The sequence below is a fragment of the Gigantopelta aegis genome, chromosome 1, assembly GCF_016097555.1.
Source record: "Gigantopelta aegis isolate Gae_Host chromosome 1, Gae_host_genome, whole genome shotgun sequence".
Lineage (NCBI taxonomy): Eukaryota > Metazoa > Mollusca > Gastropoda > Neomphalida > Peltospiridae > Gigantopelta > Gigantopelta aegis.
The window spans coordinates 3785644-3810973 of NC_054699.1; the positions used below are offsets into that span (position 1 = coordinate 3785644).

General features: G+C 38.8%; 1 protein-coding gene across 2 annotated transcripts in view; it reads right to left on the minus strand.

Moving 5' to 3' along the window:
* Nucleotides 1-2784: 2784 nt before the first annotated feature.
* LOC121369408 (X-ray radiation resistance-associated protein 1-like) overlaps nucleotides 2785-25330 on the minus strand; it is a 31060-nt gene continuing 8514 nt past the window's right edge. The window contains exons 7-16 of one of the 2 annotated variants that reach the window (XR_005957612.1): nucleotides 23868-24199; nucleotides 21239-21414; nucleotides 18469-18620; nucleotides 17109-17169; nucleotides 11540-11827; nucleotides 8191-8344; nucleotides 7107-7219; nucleotides 5325-5495; nucleotides 4056-4405; nucleotides 2785-2824 (exon numbers count right to left, since the gene is read on the minus strand). Coding sequence is in view for 1 of the 2 variants with exons in the window: in XM_041494497.1 (XP_041350431.1) it covers nucleotides 4262-4405; nucleotides 5325-5495; nucleotides 7107-7219; nucleotides 8191-8344; nucleotides 11540-11827; nucleotides 17109-17169; nucleotides 18469-18620; nucleotides 21239-21414; nucleotides 23868-24199 (1591 nt within the window). In the remaining variant the exon portion in view is untranslated. Of the gene's footprint in view, nucleotides 4406-5324; nucleotides 5496-7106; nucleotides 7220-8190; nucleotides 8345-11539; nucleotides 11828-17108; nucleotides 17170-18468; nucleotides 18621-21238; nucleotides 21415-23867; nucleotides 24200-25330 lie in introns of both variants that reach the window. The other variant, XM_041494497.1, reaches the window with a different exon arrangement.

Here is a 25330-nt window from a genome sequence, read left to right on the forward strand (position 1 = left end):
AGCAGTTTGACTGCCCATTATGAACCAAGTACTAAGCTGATTTGTTTGTGACACACGGGCGAGATGTAGCCCAGTGGTAAAGCGCTCACTTGATGCGTGGGTCGATCCCCGTCGGTGGGCCCATTGGGCTATTTCTTGTTCCAGCAGATGCACCATGACTAGTATACCGTCATATGTGGTATCCTGTATATGGGATGATGCATATAAAATATACTAATTGAAAAATGTAGCGGGTTTCGTGTCAAAATTACCAAATATTTGAAATCCAACTGCCAATGATTATGTGCTCTAGTGGTGTCGTTAAACAAAAACTTTTTTTTTTTTTTAATTTCATGATTTACAATATAAGGACCGGTATCATAAAGAACAAAAAATGTATACACAAATTTGTAATTTTAGTAGTTTAAAAAAGGCTTTTCGAATTGAAAACATCTCAGAGAAACCTGCTATATCCAATTTCCCGTAGCTAAAACAACATGTGGCTTTTAGTATATCAGTTGACAGTGGTTGGAATAGGGGGAAAAAATAGGTCTGCTGAAGGGATTCGATCTTAAGACCCAATGGACCTCGAGCAAGCACTACCAACTGAGCTAAATCTGGACCCAGCTGTAGAAGTTCCCGATCATAACGTAAAGTACTTTATGATGTGGTTTTACTCTGTCCATACAAGTGCTGTACAACTGGTATATTAAAAGCTGTGGTATGTGCTGTCCTGTGGGACCCTATGACATCCAATAGCCGATGAGTAATAAATTGGTGCTCTAGTGGTGTAATTAAACAACTTCTAATGTGAAGTATGGTAGCACCTTTTTCTTCTCTTTTTTTCAGGCATCCAGATTTAAATTTGAACAAAATATAATTTGGAGAATACTTTTTTATTCACATTAAAAATTATATAAATAAGAGAAACTTTTGACAAAATGCTGGGAATTGTAATGCAATTACAATGATGATATCACAGAAATGCAGTAAGCAGTATAAAAGGTCCATCCGTGCTTGTTGATCTCACGTTTGATTCAGACTGCCCGTTTCGCAGTGATGTAGCCATTTTAACAGAGCTCATCAAGCATTGTTCGTTTGACCAATTATGTACAAATTTCATGATCAAGTAACACTTAAGTAGGATACAGAGTTACTTCCCTTCTAGATCTGTGATCTTAACTAATGGATGTTTCCTGCTTACTGTTCATTCAAAAACTGGCAACAATGTATTTATTGAATATACAAAATAATAATTAATTAGTATTTATATGAGGAAATGAAACACTATTGGATACATAATATGTTTATTTTGACCTAAGTGCGAAGTTGTTTTAATCAGCCGATACATTTGTTATTAAGTACAACATTATTTGACTAAAATCCAGTTTTGGCTACTACAAACATTACGATAACAAGAAACACACTGGATATACATGTACCAAAAAACACTGATCTTCTAAAATAAAACACCAAGAAGTATTTATTATGTAACTTGGGCCCAAAGCACACTGGGTCTGGGTCTGGCAAGAATGGTACCAGTCCAACATGAAAAGCATTGAATAAAAATGACAAAACACACTGCATCTGTGCTGACATGAACTACAGATCTGGCAACAGATGTCATAGAACATGCATTATATTTTCACACTGCCAGACTGGCAACTGCACAATGTTTGAACCTTACTCATTCATTTTTCCTAAGAAACAACAGTAAAGATATACATTAAGCAATGTGGAATTACCGTAATTATTGTTAATGTTTATAGAAGAAAATATATCCAAAGATACATGTATGAAAGAAAATGTTTTATTTAACGACGCACTCTGGTTAAGGACCACACAGATTCTGAGAGGAAACCCGCTGTCGCCACTACATGGGCTACTCTTTCCGATTAGCAGCAAGGGATCTTTTATTTGGCAGGATAGCACAAACCATAGCCTTTGTTGAACCAGTTATGAATCACTGGTCAGTGCAAGTGGTTTACACCTACCCATTGAGCCTTGCGGGGCACTCACTCAGGGTTTGGAGTCAGTATCTGGATTAAAATTCCCATGCCTCGACTGGGATCAGAACCCAGTACCTACCAGCCTGTAGACCGATGGCCTAACCACAACGCCACCAAGGCTGGTTATACATGTATGAATGCAGTCAATTATATTGATAAAATGTTACAGCCCCAGATGTCAAAATACACCAGACATGGCGTTTTTGCCACATTCACGAGACCCAGACCCAGACCCAGACCCAGACCCAGACCGACCCAGACACAGACACAGACACAGAAGACAGACACAGACACAGACACAGACACAGACACAGACACAGACACAGACACAGACCTACACCCAGACAGACCCACACCCAGACCAACCCAGACCGACCCAGACCCAGACCCAGACCCAGACCGACCCAGACACAGACACAGACAGACAGACACAGACAGACCCAGACCCAGACACAGACACAGACCCAGACAGACCCATACCCAGACAGACACAGACCCAGACAGACACAGACCCAGACTCAGACCCAGACAGACCCAGACCCAGACAGACACACCCAGACCCAGACCCAGACCCAGACCCAGACCGACCCAGACAGACACAGACAGACCCCAGACCCAGACCCAGACCCAGACCCAGAAAGACCCAGACCCAGATTCAGTGTGTTTTGAGTCTCAGTCATTAAAACAGGTTTTGTTAGTTGAGAACATGTTACAAGGTCAGTAAGAACATGTTACAAGGTCAGTAAGAACATGTTACAAGGTCAGTAAAACTGAGGAGAAACACTTTGAAGTTTTATTTTACCAGTTTATGACAATCTGTTCACTTCCACTTACACCTGTAATATGAACATTATGTAGAACATGAAACACAAGACACATATACAATAACAGTTTTTAAAAAATGCTGATTCATGGCCTATAACAAAATTCAGTACAGCATTAAAGTTACATACTGTACTGACAATTAATTATAAACTTTCAAACCAAAGTTCAACAAATAAATATCTGATTATAATCAATCATCACAACACATTGCAAAACAACAATACATATAGTTACATCATTATAATGTATAATTTTTAAAAAATGGAACTGTAGCCAATATGTAACAGAATAAAATTAAATTGTAGGAAAAACTAAAGTTGAAACAAAAGGTTACAATTTCATTCAAATTTTGAATGTATGTTGTAAATATACATGTATTTTGTAGACGAAATTTTTTTATGGTCTTGGATATATTAATTTTTTGCACTTTTCAATTGCCATTTTCAACTCATGACTTACATTAAGTAAAAATATATTATAAAATAATTTTATATCTTACATATGGATTATGGACCATACTATGGAACACAGTTTAAAAGATGATTGTTTTTGGCATAATAGTATTTAAATCAAACCACAGCATCTCATATACAGTACTGAATTATAAATAATTTGAGAAATGATTTTAAATTTTTTATTTCTGTGGATTTTGCATGGGAATGGTGACAGAAGTTGCGTATGTTAAAGCTGGGTTTTTTAGTAGATGACAGTTAATTTAATTTTACTTAACCCAATGTATAACAACTTATAGGTGGGTAGGGGGGGTGTTTAGGGGTGAACACAGGAAACAGGAAGGGGAATAGAGGATGTAATATTTGTTTTAAAAAATTAGATTAGTCGAAAGATAATTTTTAGGAGCTTGAATGAAATGCTTGAGTCGAAGTAATATTTACAAAGACATCTAAATCCAAAACATTGTATCATGACTACTGTAAAAACATACTAGTTAACATAACTAGTTAGATCCAATTTAATAAAAGAATAAAACAGAACTGGAAATCGAGTGGAGAAAAGGAAAAATGTATTTATTTATTTTATTTTATTTTTAATTTTTTTGACAATGGAAGATTCTTGTCATTTCACTGGCTGTTGGGACATTCGAACCAGATTCGTACCAGGGGTAGGCCCCTAATGCAATTCATGTTATTAAAAAATTGATTACTTGGGTAAAAAACCATACGCAATAAGATACTATTTGAAAAAAGCTGGACATTACGTAAACTGTTACAAGAATTATATTACCTGAATGTAGGCAGTTCGATGCTGTCAAAAACGGGTAGAAATTGTAATCAAAATAATGAAATGTTTACACAATAAGAATTTCAGTCACACCAGAATTACAATTTTTAGGTCCTGCTTTTATGCCAAAATGCTGGGGAGAAAGCACAGCTGTATGAATCTACAGTTCACAAATATAACAGGTGATGATTTCGTGTTTCGCCAACGTATCACGACGTTACTTGCTCGTTGGCCAGCTTGGCCAGTTTAACTCCACTGCTCTTCACCGACTCGAGAACATGGCCCACCACTTTACGGGTGTGTCGAGCGTGCTTCATGGAATCCACTCTCACCGTATTGTAGCAGCTTTGTATCTGAAACAAGCACATCAATTACATTCTATAAATAGACAATGCTACATGACTGGCCGTTACATACCATTTATCTTACGAGTTGTTTTAAAACATATTGAATGACCAAAAGTGAGTCAGGTTCATTTTTTTAAACGAGTTGTAAGTTAAATGGTATCTAATAGACACGAATGTAGAATTCTATTTCTTACATATCCTAAACAAAAAAAGTTTTTAAATAAATTTAAATGTCTTTTCCAATAAAATATTTACATGCTCCTATACCACGAAGGTTTCGAGCAACTTTTCCAACTAAAACATATAACGGCTATAACGATTGTAGTTAGCTTATACGTCATAGCCAAATCAATTTCAGGTTAACAGTGCAATCGATTTTGATCATGCTTGTTTTTCATTGGGTTGTAAGGCAGTGGTTACCTGGTCATCGCCTAGGAGAATCCAGTCATATATCTCTGTTTGTCTGTCTGTGTGTGTGTCTCTCTCTGTCTCTCTCACATCATTCTCTCTGTCTGTCTCTCTCTCTCTCTCTCTCTCTCTCTCTCTCTCTCTCTCTCTCTCTCTCTCTCTCTCTCTCTCTCTCTCTCTCTCTCTCTCTCTCTCTCTCTCTCTCTCTCTCTCTCTATCACTCTCTCTGTCTCCTTTCCTTCTCTCTCATATCTCTCCCCTTCGTGTCTCTCTCCTTTCTCACCCCCTTTTGCTCCCACCTCTCTCTCAGCCTCCCTCTATTTCCCTTTCCCCCAACACTCCCAAAGTGTCAAAATAATCCATCTTGGACACCCAAACAGTCATATTTGAAAAAATGTGCAAAACAAAATAACTAAATATCCTTTCTGTACTGGAAGATGCTTTACACAATAAACTGGTGCAACTACAGCATTATTAAAATAGTGACGTCACGTCACATAAAGGGTTAAACACGAACCTCGGCCAGAAGGTTCTCTGCCTCAGGGAATTGTTTCCTCATGTCGGGGTCTCCCCCAGACATCACCTCAGACAGTGGCGCCTCGTCCACGGTGGAGCGCGTCTTCAACTCGTGAAGGACTTCGTTCACCCTCTGGGCTTTCGTTTTCGCACGTGGCGGAGGCATTGGCACCTGAATGTAACATCAGAGCAATTGAGCCATGGCAATTAAGAAAATCGGGGCTAGCTCTGGCTGAGCAGAAAATGTAGCCAAATTATCGATTAAACTTCAAAAATAACAAAAAGCCAGTTATCTTATAACAAAATGTCAATTATTACATGAACTTATTTTGCCAAATTAAAATGAATTTTTAAAATCACACGCACTGCCAAAATGGTAATAGTATATTCACTAGCTTGTTTTAGCATCGTGCGACACCATGCCTCAATAGTTTGGTACCATCTTGCTTTAAATTAATCAGTGTCATGCCGCCCTGAGATTAAACAAGCCTTTTTCAATAATTAATTATAAAATTGCCTTTATAAAACACTCAGAAATGTATTATTAAGTAATCATACTTGCCATTCATTTATTAAAGCAAGAACATTAATTACATTTATTTTTATTTCAATTAAATATTTTTTTCTTTATCTAAAACAAGTGCCCTAAAAACAATTGTGAAAATGCCCCAAAAGTGTTTAGTCTACCATGCCTTGCCAAATTTCTAGGAAAAACACTAGGTGATGTTCTGAAATTAAAAGTTATGGACAGTTCTAGACAGATTTTTGGACACTTAATGCGTAGCAGATCAATACTGTAGCTAAATACAAGAATTCCATCTCATTGAAAAATCAGTTACTGAAAATGGCACTGTAAGTAGTTTGGATTAGATCACTCAACCTTTACACTAATATAATTCACAAATTTCACATAGCAGCTGGGCTAGATGTGACAAAGTAATATTTCAAACAAAGAATAAAGTATGCTAGTCACAAGTTAAGGGCCAGTATCAAATTTACCTTACTTTTTCACACACACAAATTAATAAATGAGGGGCGGCAATAGGTAATGAAAAGTAGCTTACAGACTTGAATAAGGCATTTCAGATTGTATGTACGTGAGTCTTTTACTCACAGCTTGTTTGGTTGCTGGTAGAAAGCATATGGCAAATGCATAAAAAATCTGGCTAAGCAGGGCACCTGACTGAAAACTGCATGATGTATATGAAACATCTTTTTTGTTTTAACCCTTTTCATGTTTGATTATGGCTGGGAGGGTATAAATTTCTTTGCAATCTGGCTTCGAATAACCATGTCAAGAAAACGTAAACTGAGCATTCTGGACTGTGGTCAATCCCTGCCATGTTTGAATGATGGCATATCCATGAAACAAGTAGCGAGATGCCTGCAAGTGAACCATTCCGTCATCCATTAATTGTAAGAGGGTTTCCATACAACCGGCATGGCAAATGGGCTACCCCTTTCAAATGCCATGACACCCGTAAGTTCTTGTGACTGATATATTAGACAAAAACACTACACAATATTTTAAGAGGATCAAATAGTCCTACCTTTACGCTAGTTTTGTAAATTTCAAGATTTAAATTAAGCTAGATTTATACTTCATTACCCAGTTCTGCTTCTGTTCAAACCTAATCATAATTTTTCAGTGAAGTCAGTGTCGTTTCAACACAGATCATGTTAAATTTTGGTGTGCATTCATTCAACGCATTTTTGTTTAAAGTGTGTCAACCGTAAAAAAAGAAAAATGAGTTTGATAATCAAAGTATGAACCGACTCTTACCCTTCGATACTCCTTCACTTGCCGCGGCACTGTGTCTAATCTTGCAGAAGGGTCTCTGTACACCAGCGGATAGTTCAGGGCAAGTTTTAAAGCTCGAAGATTGCCTTGAATATCTGAAAAGATAAATACTTTAATTTCAGCTTTTCCAAAAATGAGAGATGGGTATTGGAGGAGTGAATTGGGCTGGGCAGTGGGGTGGGTGAGATGGGTTGGGGTGGGTTTTGGAGTGGAGTGGGGTTGGAAGATGATTGGAATATTATAAAAGCACTTTATTATATTGTATATGGTAGGTATGGGAAAATTGCTTCCCACTCCTAAAAAACTACGTACTTACATGTATTGATACTGGATATTTTTTTTTTCCATCATTTTTGTAAATCTTTATATTAATGGCATTATTTATTTCTACATGCATGTACACACATGCATGCACATACACACATACGCAAATACACACACACATACACACACAGATACACATCAAACACACACACACACACACACACACCAATATTTGTTCTATGTCTACTTAGGCACTATGAATAAACGTTTCACAGTATCTAGAAATGGAAATGACTAAAAATAGCATGAAACCACTAAAGAATTCCACTTATTTCACTTACGTATTTCACTTACCCCTTGAAAATTCAAGTTAGGCCAAAAAATATATATTGCTGATCTTTGGTCAGTGCATGAGTCAATTATGACCTCACATGTCAACATTTTAATTTTTTGGAAATTCCCTAAGTAATAAAATTGTGACACACCATGACATTGTGGGTCCAATTAAAGCCATTTGGGGGCAAAGTCTAAGTCATAGAAGTTGCTTTGGCTAAATGGAAAATGTAAAGGAAAGTATTTAGGGTACCAAGGCAAATGACAGACCAAGGCAGATGAGAAAACCCCCCAAAAGAATTCACCTTTTTTTGTGCAATCCATGCTTTTAAAAAAAGGGGGCAAAAAAACCCCAACATTGTAGCCTCAATTCTGGAACTTCTGTCTGACAGAGACAGTCTCTGTTTTTCTCGGCCTTATCAAAGTTTGACTGTTAAGTAGCTGTTACACTATCAACGTTCTTGCTTACCTTTGGCAGGACAGACATCTTCAACCTCGACGTCATCCATGGTGAGCAATTCCTCGTAGCCCTCATAGCGATCGACAGTCATAGATGGCTTCTCTCCCTTGTCTTGTGAGGTCTCTTGTTTTTGTTCTGTTGTCTCCTCCTCTTGTTCATTTACCTACGGATAGTGTGATTAACATTTTCACCACCTGGTGTAACACCCCAAAATATACCCCAGGGGTCGAATCTTATGCTATTCCGCAAATAGTAAATTTCGAAACTGAATAGTAATACAATTCTTCCAATATTCCGTCATGAAAGTGAAAATAAAGCATGGAATACCGATAATCGCCTGCGACTATTCTGCTTACGCTTTTTTTGCAGCTACATTTTTCTGCAGAACAAATCCTCACGCTATTAAGACCTTTCTCATGCACTTGCTGGTACAAAATAAACGTCTTTTTGATCGAGACTAATGTTTGGAGGGAAAGTTTGTTTGTAATTCCAGCTAGTACGCAGTAATGCATAGACTGGTATATAAACAATTGTTCGTTACGCAATGTTGTACTGGGCGACGTAGCAGAGTCAGAAAAACTAGTGGTACATTATTAATAATTGAAGGGATGGTACATTTTTAGACGGAATAGTGTTTTTTGAAAATCACTATTCTTTTGGGATAGTGGTAAAAAAAAAAAAAAATTCAACCCCTGTACCCCCTGCCAAACTATACCAGGTGTTAAAGTGGGCTAGCCTGTTTTAAACCCATAACCCTAACTCATTTTTTTATTACTAATCTGTATACAAAATAAATAAATAAATAAATAATAATAAACTCTTTAAAAGAAAAGCAATTATTGCTTTCATAAAAATAAAACTTTCACAGATTAGTCATTTTAGAAGATATTTCGATATTCTCTAGTCCAAAATATACTACTCAAAAGAATTTAAGGGTCAGACGATATTTTCGACATTATTTTCTGAATGTCAATTATATTAGCTAGACCATAATGTCACGCATGGTATTGTTCCATTTTGACGAAAGTGGGTCTAAGCAACCCATAAATGAATTAAAATCCACTGTCACTGACACTGTCGACTAGTTCTAATGGCGAAAACATGCTTACATTTGCACGTAAATTAGGACAAAAGCGAAAGGTCTGCTAAGTGCCCATAACTTGCTTTTTTTCACAAAGCGCTTCATTTGCACACTTTGCATGTGTATTCCATGTTCCTAATGCTGAATTTCCGTATAATTGGAGCTTGCGTTCGTGTACGGCGCACACTCCAAATTCGACAATGGTACGACGTCAACTGACTATCGAAGATCGAGGAAGGGCTATTGCTTGGCTTCAAAATGGCAATACGCAAAGAAATGTTGCTCTGAGACTTGGTGTCAGTCAGAGTGTCATTGGCCGACTGTGGCAACGGTACCAAGCAACGAATTCTGTTCGAAATCGTCCACGTTCGGGAAGACCCCGAAGCACTACAAATAGAGAGGACCGCTACATCACCAATATGGCTCTACGTCAACGCACAAACACTGCACGCCGATTACATGACAATCTGCGGACTGCGACTGGAACTCGAGTGTCTGATCAAACCATACACAATCGTCTGAGAGCCAATAATCTACGCTGCCGTCGCCAGGCTGTTCGACCACCACTCCTACCACGTCACAGAACGGCCAGACGTCACTGGTGCACGCTTCATCTGCGGTGGCAACGTGTTCATTGGGGTCGAGTGATGTTCACTGATGAGTCCAGGTTTAGTCTCCAGTTCAACGACGGTCGGGTTCGTGTCTACAGACGTCCTGGGGAGCGCTTCGCTGACGTTAACGTTAGACAACGTCACCGGTTCGGTGGTGGCAGCGTCATGGTGTGGGGCAGCATCTCTATCCACCACAGGACCCCCCTCTATGTGGTGGATGGCAATCTGAATGGAATCCACTATCTGAATGAGATTATCCGGCCGTTGATTCTCCCAGGCCTTCAGCAGATTGGCGGCGGGGCAGTTCTGCAGGATGACAATGCCAGACCCCACCGCGCCAGGGTGGTAACGGACTTTCTCAGACAACAAGGTATCGCCAGGATGGATTGGCCAGCATATTCGCCTGACTTGGACCCAATAGAGGACGCCTGGGACGAATTAGGCAGGAGAGTTCGGGATAACCATGCCCCTCCGGCCAACCTTCATGATCTGGGTCAACTTCTTATGGCAGAGTGGCAGGCCATTCCCCAAGAGTTCTTCAGACGTCTGATCAACAGCATGAGGCAACGATGTGTCGAGTGTATTTGCGCCAGGGGTGGATTCACACACTATTAAACGAATGCTAAGTTGTAAAATGACTTTCTTGTATACAGTGACGTTTATTTGTTTTTTTTTGTAAATATGGAACAATAAATTAAATTTTTGGTGTAGTTTACATCATCAATCTAATACACTCTGAAACTTATTTGGTTATAAATTTTTGACCCTTAAATTCTTTTGAGTAGTATATATAAATTATGATGCAAAAAAAACCTCTGGACATTGAAATATAGACTAGAGAGGTATATTCTGGGCTAGGCTGTTTTATACTCCGGGGTACATTCTGGGCTAGTCCAGTTTATACCCCGGGTATAGTTTGGCGAGGGGTATATTTTGGCTATTACACCTGAGCAAAAACAAGCTATTTCTGCTTCTTATTTTTATTTTCTTCTTTTAGATTGGTACCGTTAAGAAACCCACATAATACAAGTACATTCTATTCTGGATGGTACAATTCATGAACTTGTTTGTATGCCAGTGCTACCATGACTCACTGGCATAGGGTGTGGGGAGAGGGGGGTGCAGGGGGCATGTGCCCCTCCCACTTTTTAGCAGCAGCAATGGTTTTTATATATTTATACATATATTTATATGTATGTGTGTGTGTGCATCCCACCCCCCCACACACACACACATTTTGGCACCTTCCTACGCCTGTGTAACCGATATATTAGAGATTATGATACATGCTGTCCTGTCTGTGGGAAAGTGCATATAAAAGATACCTTGCTGCTAATATAAAAAACTTAATGAGACTTTAACAAAAATGTGTTATATTGTAAATTTATACTGAACAAAAGATGGTAAATTTAATTCCGTAAAAAGACTGTCAAAACAGACCTAAAATATATATATGTCATCAAAGAATTTGCTGTAATACTAATAAGAACAATACGAATTCTAATGATTACAATAGGACTCCACCACTAAGGTGCTTGGTGTCCTAATTCTTATGTTTGCGCATCGTGACTAATTTACAATTTCCAGACCGTTCTTTACTGGGGTTTTGTTTTTTTTAACTGTTTTTTAATTTAGCAATTTCTTCTAAATTCTTTTCTCATCATACCTGGGTCATAAAAAAGGCATCTTCGGTGGATGGCTGTGTCTGTTCGTTGACGGCCTGTGTCTGCTCATCCGTCCAGGCTGTTTCGGTCGGACGTTCAGACTCTTTGTCTTCGGGTTTCGTCAGTTTTGTGCCGATGGGAGGCAGGGGTTTGCTGGTTTGGATGTTTGCTGATGAAACGTCACTTCTCTCCTTCGTTTCAACCTTCGCTGGTGGGTGTGGCTCAGGGCCCATTAGCATCAGACGTTCCTCGAGGGGTGGGCGTGGCACCTTTGGGACATGATCCCTCACCTGGTCAAACCAAAGTTAATTAAAAAGAAAAAGAAATTAACAAAATGTTCATTACATGGAACATGCAGTCTTCAGAGAAAACCCACTGCATTTTTTCATTAGCACCAAAGGATCTTTTATTTGTATTTTCCCACTGACAGGACAGTACATACCATGGCCAGTCGTTGGGCACTAGTTGGGAGAGGGAATTAAAAAAATCGGAGAATGGGTCCACTGAGGGGCTTGATCTTATGACCAAAGCACCTCAGGCGAGCACTCTACTGACTAAGCTAAATCCTCCCCCCACCCCCACATCAATATTTAAGCTCAACAGCAAAAGTTACAGGCAATCTGGTAAACATTTTCAAAAAATCCTTCGCCAAATGCTAATTTCAATTAACTGAACAAACTATTCATGTAACTGCTCAAAGACCAGTAAGCCTATTGCAATATATATATACAAGGTAGAATTCTTAATAGAAATCTAATGAGTAGATCTTAAGTAGTCAGATGACATGTTTATGGTAGTAAGAAAGGGCAATGTGCTCTGAATATCAGTTGTGCTGCCCGGCCCACAGGGTTTCTACCTGAGGGTAAAACGGGTATGGCACCATACCCAAATTATTTTGCTGATTTGTTTTTTATAGCTAACCTTTTGACAAAATTAATTACTCTTATCATAACTGTATGATTTTCTTAACCCTAACCCTAACCCTAAACCTAACCTATTTTCTTTCTGGGGGGAGGCCCCTCATACCCCCTGTTGACTGTGGTTGCATTCAATTGCATAACGCCATACCCAAACATTTCTTTCTGCGGGAGGCCCCTCATACCCCCTGTTGACTGTTGTTGCATTCAATTGCATAACGCCATACCCAAAAATTTCTTTCTGGGGGAGGCCCCTCATACCCCCTGTTGACTGTGGTTGCATTCAATTGCATAACGCCAATACCCAAACATTTCTTTCTGGGGGAGGCCCCTCATACCCTGTGGTTGCATTCAATTGCATAACGCCATACCCAAACATTTCTTTCTGGGGGAGGCCCCTCATACCCTGTGGTTGCATTCAATTGCATAACGCCATACCCAAACATTTCTTTCTGGGGGAGGCCCCTCATACCCTGTGGTTGCATTCAATTGCATAACGCCATACCCAAACATTTCTTTCTGGGGGAGGCCCCTCATACCCCCTGTTGACTGTGGTTGCATTCAATTGCATAGCGTCATACCCAAACATTTCTTTCTGGGGGAGGCCCCTCATACCCTGTGGTTGCATTCAATTGCATAACGCCATACCCAAACATTTCTTTCTGGGGGAGGCCCCTCATACCCCCTGTTGACTGTGGTTGCATTCAATTGCATAGCGTCATACCCAAACATTTCTTTCTGGGGGAGGCCCCTCATACCCCCTGGTTGATTCAATTGTAACGTTACATTCAATTGCATAGCGTCATTGCACCCATAAAACATTTCATTGGGGGAGGCCCCTCTTTCAATGAAACGCCAAACACTGGGACTCGGACTGTATAGAATATTTTGATTAGTTCAAATGAACTATACATGTGTGCCAGCAGACGCACTGACAGAAGAAACACTGGGACTCGGGTATAGAATATTTTGATTAGTTCAAATGAACTATACATGTGTGCCAGCAGACGCACTGACAGAAGAAACACTGGGACTCGGGTAGAGAATATTTTGATTAGTTCAAATGAACTATACATGTGTGCCAGCAGACGCACTGACAGAAGAAACACTGGGACTCGGGTAGAGAATATTTTGATTAGTTCAAATGAACTATACATGTGCGCCAGCAGACGCACTGACAGAAGAAACACTGGGACTCGGGTATAGAATATTTTGATTAGTTCAAATGAACTATACATGTGCGCCAGCAGACGCACTGACAGAAGAAACACTGGGACTCGGGTATAGAATATTTTGATTAGTTCAAATGAACTATACATGTGTGCCAGCAGACGCACTGACAGAAGAAACACTGGGACTCGGGTATAGAATATTTTGATTAGTTCAAATGAACTATACATGTGTGCCAGCAGACGCACTGACAGAAGAAACACTGGGACTCGGGTATAGAATATTTTGATTAGTTCAAATGAACTATACATGTGTGCCAGCAGACGCACTGACAGAAGAAACACTGGGACTCGGGTATAGAATATTTTGATTAGTTCAAATGAACTATACATGTGTGCCAGCAGACGCACTGACAGAAGAAACACTGGGACTCGGGTATAGAATATTTTGATTAGTTCAAATGAACTATACATGTGTGCCAGCAGACGCACTGACAGAAGAAACACTGGGACTCGGGTATAGAATATTTTGATTAGTTCAAATGAACTATACATGTGTGCCAGCAGACGCACTGACGGAAGAAACACTGGGACTCGGGTATAGAATATTTTGATTAGTTCAAATGAACTATACATGTGTGCCAGCAGACGCACTGACGGAAGAAACACTGGGACTCGGGTATAGAATATTTTGATTAGTTCAAATGAACTATACATGTGTGCCAGCAGACGCACTGACGGAAGAAACACTGGGACTCGGGTATAGAATATTTTGATTAGTTCAAATGAACTATACATGTGTGCCAGCAGACGCACTGACGGAAGAAACACTGGGACTCGGGTATAGAATATTTTGATTAGTTCAAATGAACTATACATGTGTGCCAGCAGACGCACTGACGGAAGAAACACTGGGACTCGGGTATAGAATATTTTGATTAGTTCAAATGAACTATACATGTGTGCCAGCAGACGCACTGACAGAAGAAACACTGGGACTCGGGTATAGAATATTTTGATTAGTTCAAATGAACTATACATGTGTGCCAGCAGACGCACTGACAGAAGAAACACTGGGACTCGGGTATAGAATATTTTGATTAGTTCAAATGAACTATACATGTGTGCCAGCAGACGCACTGACAGAAGAAACACTGGGACTCGGGTATAGAATATTTTGATTAGTTCAAATGAACTATACATGTGTGCCAGCAGACGCACTGACAGAAGAAACACTGGGACTCGGGTATAGAATATTTTGATTAGTTCAAATGAACTATACATGTGTGCCAGCAGACGCACTGACGGAAGAAACACTGGGACTCGGGTATAGAATATTTTGATTAGTTCAAATGAACTATACATGTGTGCCAGCAGACGCACTGACGGAAGAAACACTGGGACTCGGGTATAGAATATTTTGATTAGTTCAAATGAACTATACATGTGTGCCAGCAGACGCACTGACGGAAGAAACACTGGGACTCGGGTATAGAATATTTTGATTAGTTCAAATGAACTATACATGTGTGCCAGCAGACGCACTGACGGAAGAAACACTGGGACTCGGGTATAGAATATTTTGATTAGTTCAAATGAACTATACATGTGTGCCAGCAGACGCACTGACGGAAGAAACACTGGGACTCGGGTATAGAATATTTTGATTAGTTCAAATGAACTATACATGTGTGCCAGCAGACGCACTGACGGAAGAAACACTGGGACTCGGGTATAGAATATTTTGATTAGTTCAAATGAACTATACATGTGCGCCAGCAGACGCACTGACAGAAGAAACACTGGGACTCGGGTATAGAATATTTTGATTAGTTCAAATGAACTATACATGTGCGCCAGCAGACGCACTGACAGAAGAAACACTGGGACTCGGGTATAGAATATTTTGATTAGTTCAAATGAACTATACATGTGCGCCAGCAGACGCACTGACAGAAGAAACACTGGGACTCGGGTATAGAATATTTTGATTAGTTCAAATGAACTATACATGTGTGCCAGCAGACGCACTGACAGAAGAAACACTGGGACTCGGGTATAGAATATTTTGATTAGTTCAAATGAACTATACATGTGTGCCAGCAGACGCCCTGACAGAAGAAACACTGGGACTCGGGTATAGAATATTTTGATTAGTTCAAATGAACTATACATGTGTGCCAGCAGACGCACTGACAGAAGAAACACTGGGACTCGGGTATAGAATATTTTGATTAGTTCAAATGAACTATACATGTGCGCCAGCAGACGCACTGACAGAAGAAACACTGGGACTCGGGTATAGAATATTTTGATTAGTTCAAATGAACTATACATGTGCGCCAGCAGACGCACTGATAGAAGAAACACTGGGACTCGGGTATAGAATATTTTGATTAGTTCAAATGAACTATACATGTGCGCCAGCAGACGCACTGACAGAAGAAACACTGGGACTCGGGTATAGAATATTTTGATTAGTTCAAATGAACTATACATGTGTGCCAGCAGACGCACTGACAGAAGAAACACTGGGACTCGGGTATAGAATATTTTGATTAGTTCAAATGAACTATACATGTGTGCCAGCAGACGCACTGACAGAAGAAACAATGAGCTTATTTATTACCCATTATCGATTTTATTTTATATCACTGAACTCGTTTGATTGACATTCTGGTGATGTCATAGTGCACTAATCGTACGAGGCCATCAAATGACTTCATGGTGTTACGGTACGTCCCACTTTATGTTCTAGTGAGATGTACAGGGATGTGAGAGGGACTGGAACAAAAACTGTTACTGCTCACCTTTTTTCTTCCCAAGTCGAACAAAGGCTTTCAAATAGCATATCCTGGCGTGGCAGTCTCTGTCAGCCAAAAGGAGCATTGTTTTTTTTAGACAAAATGGAAAAGCGCATTTCCGCGTTTCCGTATAGCTCTCAAATCACTGGATGTAACACTGTAATATGGTCCCGTGCTTATAAACCTTAAAGTCTAGACTTTAACGTCAGGGCAACGCCATTCAAATAGCATTACGTTAAAGTCTAGACTTTAAGTTTTATAAGCACGGGCCATGAACTAAGATATTTTTAACCATATGCCATGATATGGGTAATAATGAAATATATTTGTCTGAAATTACCTGAAAGTCTGCCGGACTGAATGGAAACCTGCATGACCAAACATGATCACAGTATCAACACAAAATAATCGCTGGTCCGTCCAATGGGTCAACAGGTAAAAATATCTCCCGGCCAGTGGTGATGTTGACCGGCAAAAACCAGTCAGGATGGCAGTATTTCCACAACTGTTTGCCAAATTCAATTTTAATTCAATTTGGTGATTTGGCGACCAGTGGCTTAAACCATGGGTCACAGTATCTCTTCCACCCAATGACCCACCCACACTCCTGGACATTCCCTTCCTGTAACATATAGGTCTTGCTTGTTGACAAGGATCCATGGGCATTTTGTCGTTTATTACCTTTCTGTGTTTTTTCACTGGTACATCTATGACTGGTTTCTGTATCGGTTTTTTCAGTTTCCTGAAAGATATAAAATTAACAATAAACTTGCAGTTATTTTTGTCATTCTTCCTAAAAAGTCAAGTACATTAATTTTGTTGATTTCAAAATTACATTTGACAGACCAGCTAATGTCATTTATCTATGAATAAATGCAAAAGTTAGTCTCGGTAAATGTCGTTTTTAAATATTTATTTTACCTATCACCTTGACCCCATAAAGTAAACATACACATGAAAGCCACCCACCTATCCCTTTCACCCTACATCAGGGTTTGAAATTAAAGATGACCTGAATAATCATTTGCTGACCAACTGAACAAAGTTTTGGAAGAACAATTTTAAAAATCTCATTTAACCTTTAGACTACTGGATTAATTTTTGACAAAAACCATAATGAGTGAGTACAAGTTTATAACTTTTACTCACATATATTCACTTATATGTTTTATAAATACATAAAATAAAGTTCATAGTTGAATTGATAAGTATTATTTTTGTGGATTTTTCTAATTTTTCTATTTTAGATCAGATATTGTTGATTAAAATTAGGCAAAAAATCTAAAAAGTTGCATTTATTTATGGGCATTTGTAGCCAGCTGTCCAATATTTATGTCCATTATTCCCAATAACAGTGGTTTTCTGACCAGAATTGGTTTTCTAAAATTAACTGCGATTCATATCCCAATTGTTGGTGATTTTCATTGTTGGTAAAACGATCAAATTGATTATCAAATTAGCTGTCACAATCAGCCATCGATCCTTGTAAATGACCGTGACATGCCGCCATTGTTGTCAAGTGAAAATACTTGCCGAAAACAAAATTTAAAGATACAGGAAACAGAGTTGTCTTCCGGTTTCTGTTAATAAATTGTTTGCGGTGAGTGTCTATGAATTGGGGAATGCACTGTATACAGTGTACAGTATTTCGACTGGCATGACATCGGGCGAGATATCTAATATCGTTTTTTTTTTTAATTATTTTAAATAATTTAAAAATCAAAATTAACAACACATGTCTAAATCTACAAATTAATGTCAATTTTCACACAACTTTACGGCACAGCTGCTACATAGATCAAATGGTTTATGATAAGCCAAAAATTAATAATTTAATCCTTTAACTCCTGTAAAAATCAGACAGTCTCTTGTATAATTCAGGTACAATGCTAATGATTCAATTCAGGTGACCGATTCAAGAGATAACTGGTTACCTAGTGGCCTTGCAAATGACTGCAAAATCAATCTCCTGGAACCATAATCAGGAGAGAGATTCTTCTATCCCTCCAAGTTGCTGTGTTTCGAGGTCTGCTAAACTTACCTAACAATCTGGATGCCCAGTCTGTCCTGAAGGAATCTCTTCAGTAATGGCGGGTCTCCTGAGTTGTCGGTGGTCAGAGGGTTGTCGTGGATCACCAGCTCCATCAACATTGGCCACGCTGCCACGGCCAGTAATCCCTCCTCATCCTCAATCTGGAACAAAAAACAAATTACTTAACAGGAGCGTAACTTGGACGGGATCTGCTTGGGTTTGAATATGAACCTAGCGGACCCTTTTTTCTCCCATCCCTAGCCATGCAAGACAGGCGTATTCCATGACATCAGCCCATGCGGAATAAATCGGTCTTGTATGACCACGTGACTTCTGTTGTTTGGGCTGATATTAACATTGGGTGACATCACGTAAACGGCAAAATAACGCAAGAAATGCTTTTTCTATTTCATAAAAACAAGAAAACTTGCTGTCATAATGAAAGTATACTACCATTTTCAGTTTATACTTTTAGTATAAACCATTTTCGGGTACGATCTTTTCAATGGTTATGATTATTTTATTGTAAGATAAAAAATAAAAAATGTAGGTTTTTCACATTTTCCCAAAATGCTTGTTTTTCATCTAATGGATGGGAGAAAAATAATCCTCCATTATATATCCATGTGGGACAGGGCTAATCCACTCTCGGGTACATAATATGATGTCAGGGACTCGGCAAACCTTGTCCCTGACAACAAATTATGTACCCTCGGGTGGAATAGCCCTGTCCCACATGGATACATGAAGGATTCTTTTAGTTTACATTTTCCCTGAACACCTATATTAATAGCTTAATATTACAATGTAAAAAATTGTTTTAATTTCAGCCTACGCCCCTACTCGAAAAATGTTCATATTGCAACAAAGAGTTAAATTGGTAAAATGCCTATACTTGGCACCAACCTCCATAATTGTCAATTACTTCAGTTTGGCTTCACATAAAAAGGAAAGGAAAAGTGTTTTGGAAATAAAAGAAGGAAAAAAGAACGTTGTGATATAAATAAACCAGCAATATTTACCCAAAGTGTAGAATGGCTTCTGCTCGTGGAGTTTGCAATTGTGGACAAGAAAAAGAGAAACCCTGAGATACTGCATCTCAGACAGATAGACAGTGAAATATTGGGCTTAGACCCAAAACTCACCGACACTGGGTCTGGCACGTCTGGTGCTGTCAAAATATAGTGCATGTTCTGTCATCTACTGCCAGATATGTGCTAGCACAGACAAGTGTGTTTTGTCACATTCAATTCAGTGACTTTCTTTTTCAAATGGTAATAGACTTGCCAGACCCAAACCAAGGCCCAGATCCAGTATCTTTTAGGCCTAAGATCATGCAAAATTGACAGCAGTGTAAACAAAATATCATCAAAATTTCAAAACAAATTTTTAAATAATATTATGTGGGCTGTCTGTCTACAAGAGATGTTAATGGTTCGCTATTAGTGGTTACTAATGTAGTGGCCTTACATCTCTTACTTTTTAAATAATATTATGTGGGCTGTCTGTCTACAAGAGATGTTAATGGTTCGCTATTAGTGGTTACTAATGTAGTGGCCTTACATCTCTTACTTTTTAAATAATATTATGTGGGCTGTCTGTCTACAAGAGATGTTAATGGTTCGCTATTAGTGGTTACTAATGTAGTGGCCTTACATCTCTTACTTTTTAAATAATATTATGTGGGCTGTCTGTCTACAAGAGATGATAATGGTTCGCTATTAGTGGTTACTAATGTAGTGGCCTTACATCTCTTACTTTTTAAATAATATTATGTGGGCTGTCTGTCTACAAGAGATGATAATGGTTCGCTATTAGTGGTTACTAATGTAGTGGCCTTACATCTCTTACTTTTTAAATAATATTATGTGGGCTGTCTGTCTACAAGAGATGATAATGGTTCGCTATTAGTGGTTACTAATGTAGTGGCCTTACATCTCTTACTTTTTAAATAATATTATGTGGGCTGTCTGTCTACAAGAGATGTTAATGGTTCGCTATTAGTGGTTACTAATGTAGTGGCCTTACATCTCTTACTTTTTAAATAATATTATGTGGGCTGTCTGTCTACAAGAGATGTTAATGGTTTGCTATTAGTGGTTACTAATGTAGTGGCCTTACATCTCTTACTTTTGCTTAGTTAAAGTTTATTTTGTTTAACAACCCATTACAGCTTAATGATGTACTCATCATCGGTTATTGGTTGTTAAACATTTCGTAATTTTGACATATAGTCTAAGACGCACTCAACAAATATATGGTCTAAGCGGAAACCTGCTACATTTTCAATTAGTAGTATATTTTATATGCACTTTCTCACAGGACAGCACATACCATGGCTTTTGATATACCAGTCATGGAGCACCGATTGAGATGGGGCAAAAATAAAAACTATCAGAGAAAAGGTTCACCAAAGAGATTTGATCTTTCGACCCACGTGCCTCTGACGAGCACTCTACCAACTCCTTTGAAGAAAGGAAGGAAATGTTTTATTTAATAACGCACCCAGCACATTTTATTTGTGGTTATATGGCATCAAACATATGGTTAAGTACCACACAGATATATATATATATATATATATATATATATATAGAGGAAACCCGCTGTCGTTACTGCATGGGCTACTCTTTTCAATTAGCAGCAAGGGATCTTTTATATGCACCATCTCACAGACAGGATAGTACATACCATAGCCTTTGTTACACCAGTTGCGGAGCACTGGCTGGAACGAGAAATAGCCCAATGGGGCCACCAACTCCTTTGAAGTGTTCCATACCTTGTTGAAAGCCAGACTGATGTAGCGGAGTTCGGGAAAGGCACACAGTGACATAGCAGGCAGTTCCTCCATTCCTCCACCGTGATACGATACGTCGCCACTGCTGTTACCTTGCAGTGCGTTCATGCGTTCCGTGATGTTGCCCAGATTTAAACTGAGGTCGGCATTCAGAAGATCTGAAACAAGAAATACGCGGAATTTTTAAATGTTTCGAATACTACAGAGAAATTTGTCTAAATCAGACCCTGAACAAACCAGAACCCTGTCAAAACCAGCCGAGTTTTGTCATCCATAATTTTCTTAATTCTAAAATGCGATCCTCTAAACACCGGATCCTGTTTATATGGGATAAATATTAGGTCCCCAGCGTGATACGGTTTACATAGGTTTTACTGGATAAACTTAATTTGATGCCAACAACGGTTGCATCCACAGAAGTTTGTCTCAATACATGTTAAACAGGGTGTCTAACGTAAGTTTATTTCAACACTTAATTTAGACAATGAAGGAAGGAAATGTTTTATTTAACGACGCACTTAAAGGGACACACCCTAGTTACGGCTAGTTGTTAACCATTACGACGTTGTTTTTCGCTATTAAACCCATTTTTTCACAAATAAAATTGCACTTTACTTACCGTTTATTATTTAGAATATACATTTCCATTCCCCTGAAGTGTTTTTTGGTAATCCTGGTAATCCTGGTAATCCTGGTTTTTGTAATACCACAAAATACATTTTTCTTATTTCTTAAAAACGAACGCATGTTGGAGAAAAAACCGTTGAGCAGACAAGGTCTAATCTATTTTTAGACGGGATATTTCCATTTCAATGTCACAGACATTGGTATACCATGTGACCATTATCATTTTGGTTCGGTTTGTTTTCTCATGCACGGTTCGCGCAATCAACATCCGATTTGTTGTTGTTCATTTGTGAGATTTTTCTTCACAGTTCATGAACATTTTCAGTAACAATAAAGTTCAGACAAGTAAGTGTCTCAATACAAAACGTTACAAACCCTTAAAACCAATAATTTTGCTAAGTCTTACGATATCTGGAGAGGGGATACAACCAGGACAGAACAGATGGAACATGTCCAGGAGAGGTGAAAAGAACGCACCCCAAGTCTGTGCGCACTCTGTGAAATTGGTCGTGACGTAGGCATTGTTCTGCTTCGAGCGACATCTACCGGTGACATCAGAATACTAACTTTCAAAATTATTTCAAGCAATTGGGACATGGGGATTCCCATGGTATTTATCGATATAAAACCTGCTTTTTCACTCCATTTGATAAAAACGTGATCTAAGTGTGTTACAGGTCTGTAGATTAACCAAATTATAATTTATTTTCGCTGGATGGAACTAGGGTGTGCGGCTTTAACACATTTTATTTACGGTTATATGGCGTCAGTTAGACAATGAAGACAAATCTGCTGTTTTCACACAGAATACTCTTACTGAAAAGCAGAAAGGGATGTTTTATATTCACTTTCTTATAGAAAAAACCAGTTCAAACAAAAGCCTTTGACATACCAATTATGGAGTGTGGTTGGGATGGAGGTAAAAACGAGTTCATCGAGGGTGAATCACCTTGCACTCATCATACCTCAGGTGAGCGCTCTACCACTAAGCTACACCCTGCACCCAAACTTTAAATGGATAAAAACACAAAAATCAGTTTTAAAACGACTCCATCCCAGAGTGTGTGCACTGCTAGCTCGAAAGGGGGAGGTGTAAGACCACATATACAGAATTTCATCCACTTCATGGGGGATTCTCATGAGTGGATGACCCCACATGGGCAATGATTACCCAGAAGACACTGCAGGTTTTCTGCAACTAGACTTGGGTGATACTGAGATATCTTAATGAATAAATGAATATTTAACAACACAACAGCACAAAATCACACATCAGCTATTGGGGGTGAAACAAAGATTTAAGATTTCTAAAATGACAGCAAGCATGGAGCACAGTCTTGTTAAGTAGTCTCATACCAAAAGAGAAATACTTCGGTTGCACCATTCATCATCATAACCTGTTTATGTGGTGATAACCTTAACAACAACAAATATTTCTGTCTCTTTGTTAAATGTTTTTGGTGTGTGTGTGTGTGTGTGTGTGTGTGTGAGTATCTGTTTGTATCTGTTTGTGTGTGTGTGTGTCTGTGTGTGTGTATGTATCTGTTTGTGTGTGTGTCTGTGTGCATGCGTGTGTGTGCGTGCATGTGTGTATGTGTGCGTGTGTGTGTCTGTGTGCATCCATGCGTGTCTGTGTGCATGTGTGCGTGTGTGCGTGCATGCGTGTCTGTGTGCATGCGTGCGTGTCTGTGTGCGTCCATGCGTGTCTGTGTGCGTGTGTGTGTTCTGTATGTCTTTGTGTTATATGTCTGTGGTGTGTGTGTATCTGTTTGTGTGTGTGTATCTGTTTGTGTGTTTGTGTGTGTGTGCGTGCATGCGTGTCTGTTTGTGTGTGTGTATCTGTTTGTGTGTCTGTGTGCGTGCATGCGTGTCTGCGTGCGTACATGTGTGTGTGTGTGTTCTGAATGTCTTTGTCTTTGTGTTATATGCTTGTGGCATCTTTTAAAAAACAAATAATAATAAACCAAATATTTTTAAAACTTACCATCACCAGTGTTTTCCTCACTAACCGGTTGTGGTGGTTCTGAATCTGTGACATCTTCTTTGATGACCGTTACTGCAACTGGCGCTTTATCACTTTCTGCCTCTTTAGTGTCTTCTGAAACCTTCCCTTCGTCTGCATTTGTGGGTGTGGCCTTTTTCCCAGAATCCTTGTGAGCAGCCGACCTTGACCTCTGGCTTGACCTGCCACTCTTTCGTGCGGATTTTGAAAACTTCTTTGGTGGTATACTTTCTTGTGTGACGACCTTCCCTTCTACAGATTTCAGCTGAGGGACGTAATACACCAGATTCTTCTCCATGTTCAGATGTTTCAATCTGTGTGAAAATATCATTCAGATTCATGACTAAAGTAGTGTCGGATATAGAATAAAACTGATTTTCGTCGATTATTTCTCTTATATTAAACTAACAGGTAAATATTTTATAAATATCTATTTAATGATACTCTACCTGATTTAGCATTTACTTGTTTGGGCTCTCACTGATATACAAGGTGGTGTTTACTCTTGAAATTAAAAGAAAGATGTCAGTAAACAGGTGATTTGTGACCTTTATTGGAACAGACTATAACACATTTTGATCTACATATGCCAGTTTCATTTACCCTCAAACAAACTTTTAATTTAAAACTGCAAGTTAACTGAGTATTTTCAATTGAAGCATAAATTATTAATTATTATCAGCATATTTAGTGAATAATCTTGGAATCACTTAAAGTTGCTATATCATAGTTATATGCGAGCATCTGTTTGTGATAAAAATTCTCCAACTAAAATATATTTTCTACTAGTAGATAAAATTATTTTGTTAGAATCATTTATGGGCATATAGTTGAAAGTGTAGTTGTTTAAATTTTACAGCAAAATTTAATGTTTAAAAAATGTATCTGCAATAGCTGTCATTATGCAACTTGGAGATAGTTCCTTTAATACACAGTACCTTTAATATCGGTATAATAGATCACACACAGTTTTTCAAAAAAGGTACTTAGAAATGTATACAAATATTTTGTTTTGAAAAGGGATAGGAGTAAACCATCATCAGAAGGAAATGGTTTATTTAACGACGCATTCAACACATTTTATTTACGGTTATATGGCGTCGGACATATGGTTAAGGACCACACAGATATTGAGAGAGGAAACCCGCTGTCGCCACTTCATGGGCTACTCTTTTCGATTAACAGCAAGGGATCTTTTATATGCACCATCCCATAGATAGGATAGCACATACCAAGGCCTTTGTTACACCAGTCGTGTTGCACTGGCTGGAGCGAAAAATAGCTCAATGGGCCCACTGACGGGGATCGATCCCAAACCAACCGCGCATCAAGCGAGCACTTTAACACTGAGCTACGTCTCGCCCCCAAACCGTCATCAGACAGTCCCTGACATATTGCAACAGCAATGAAATTGACACGTCGATCAAAATGTATTATAGTCTGTT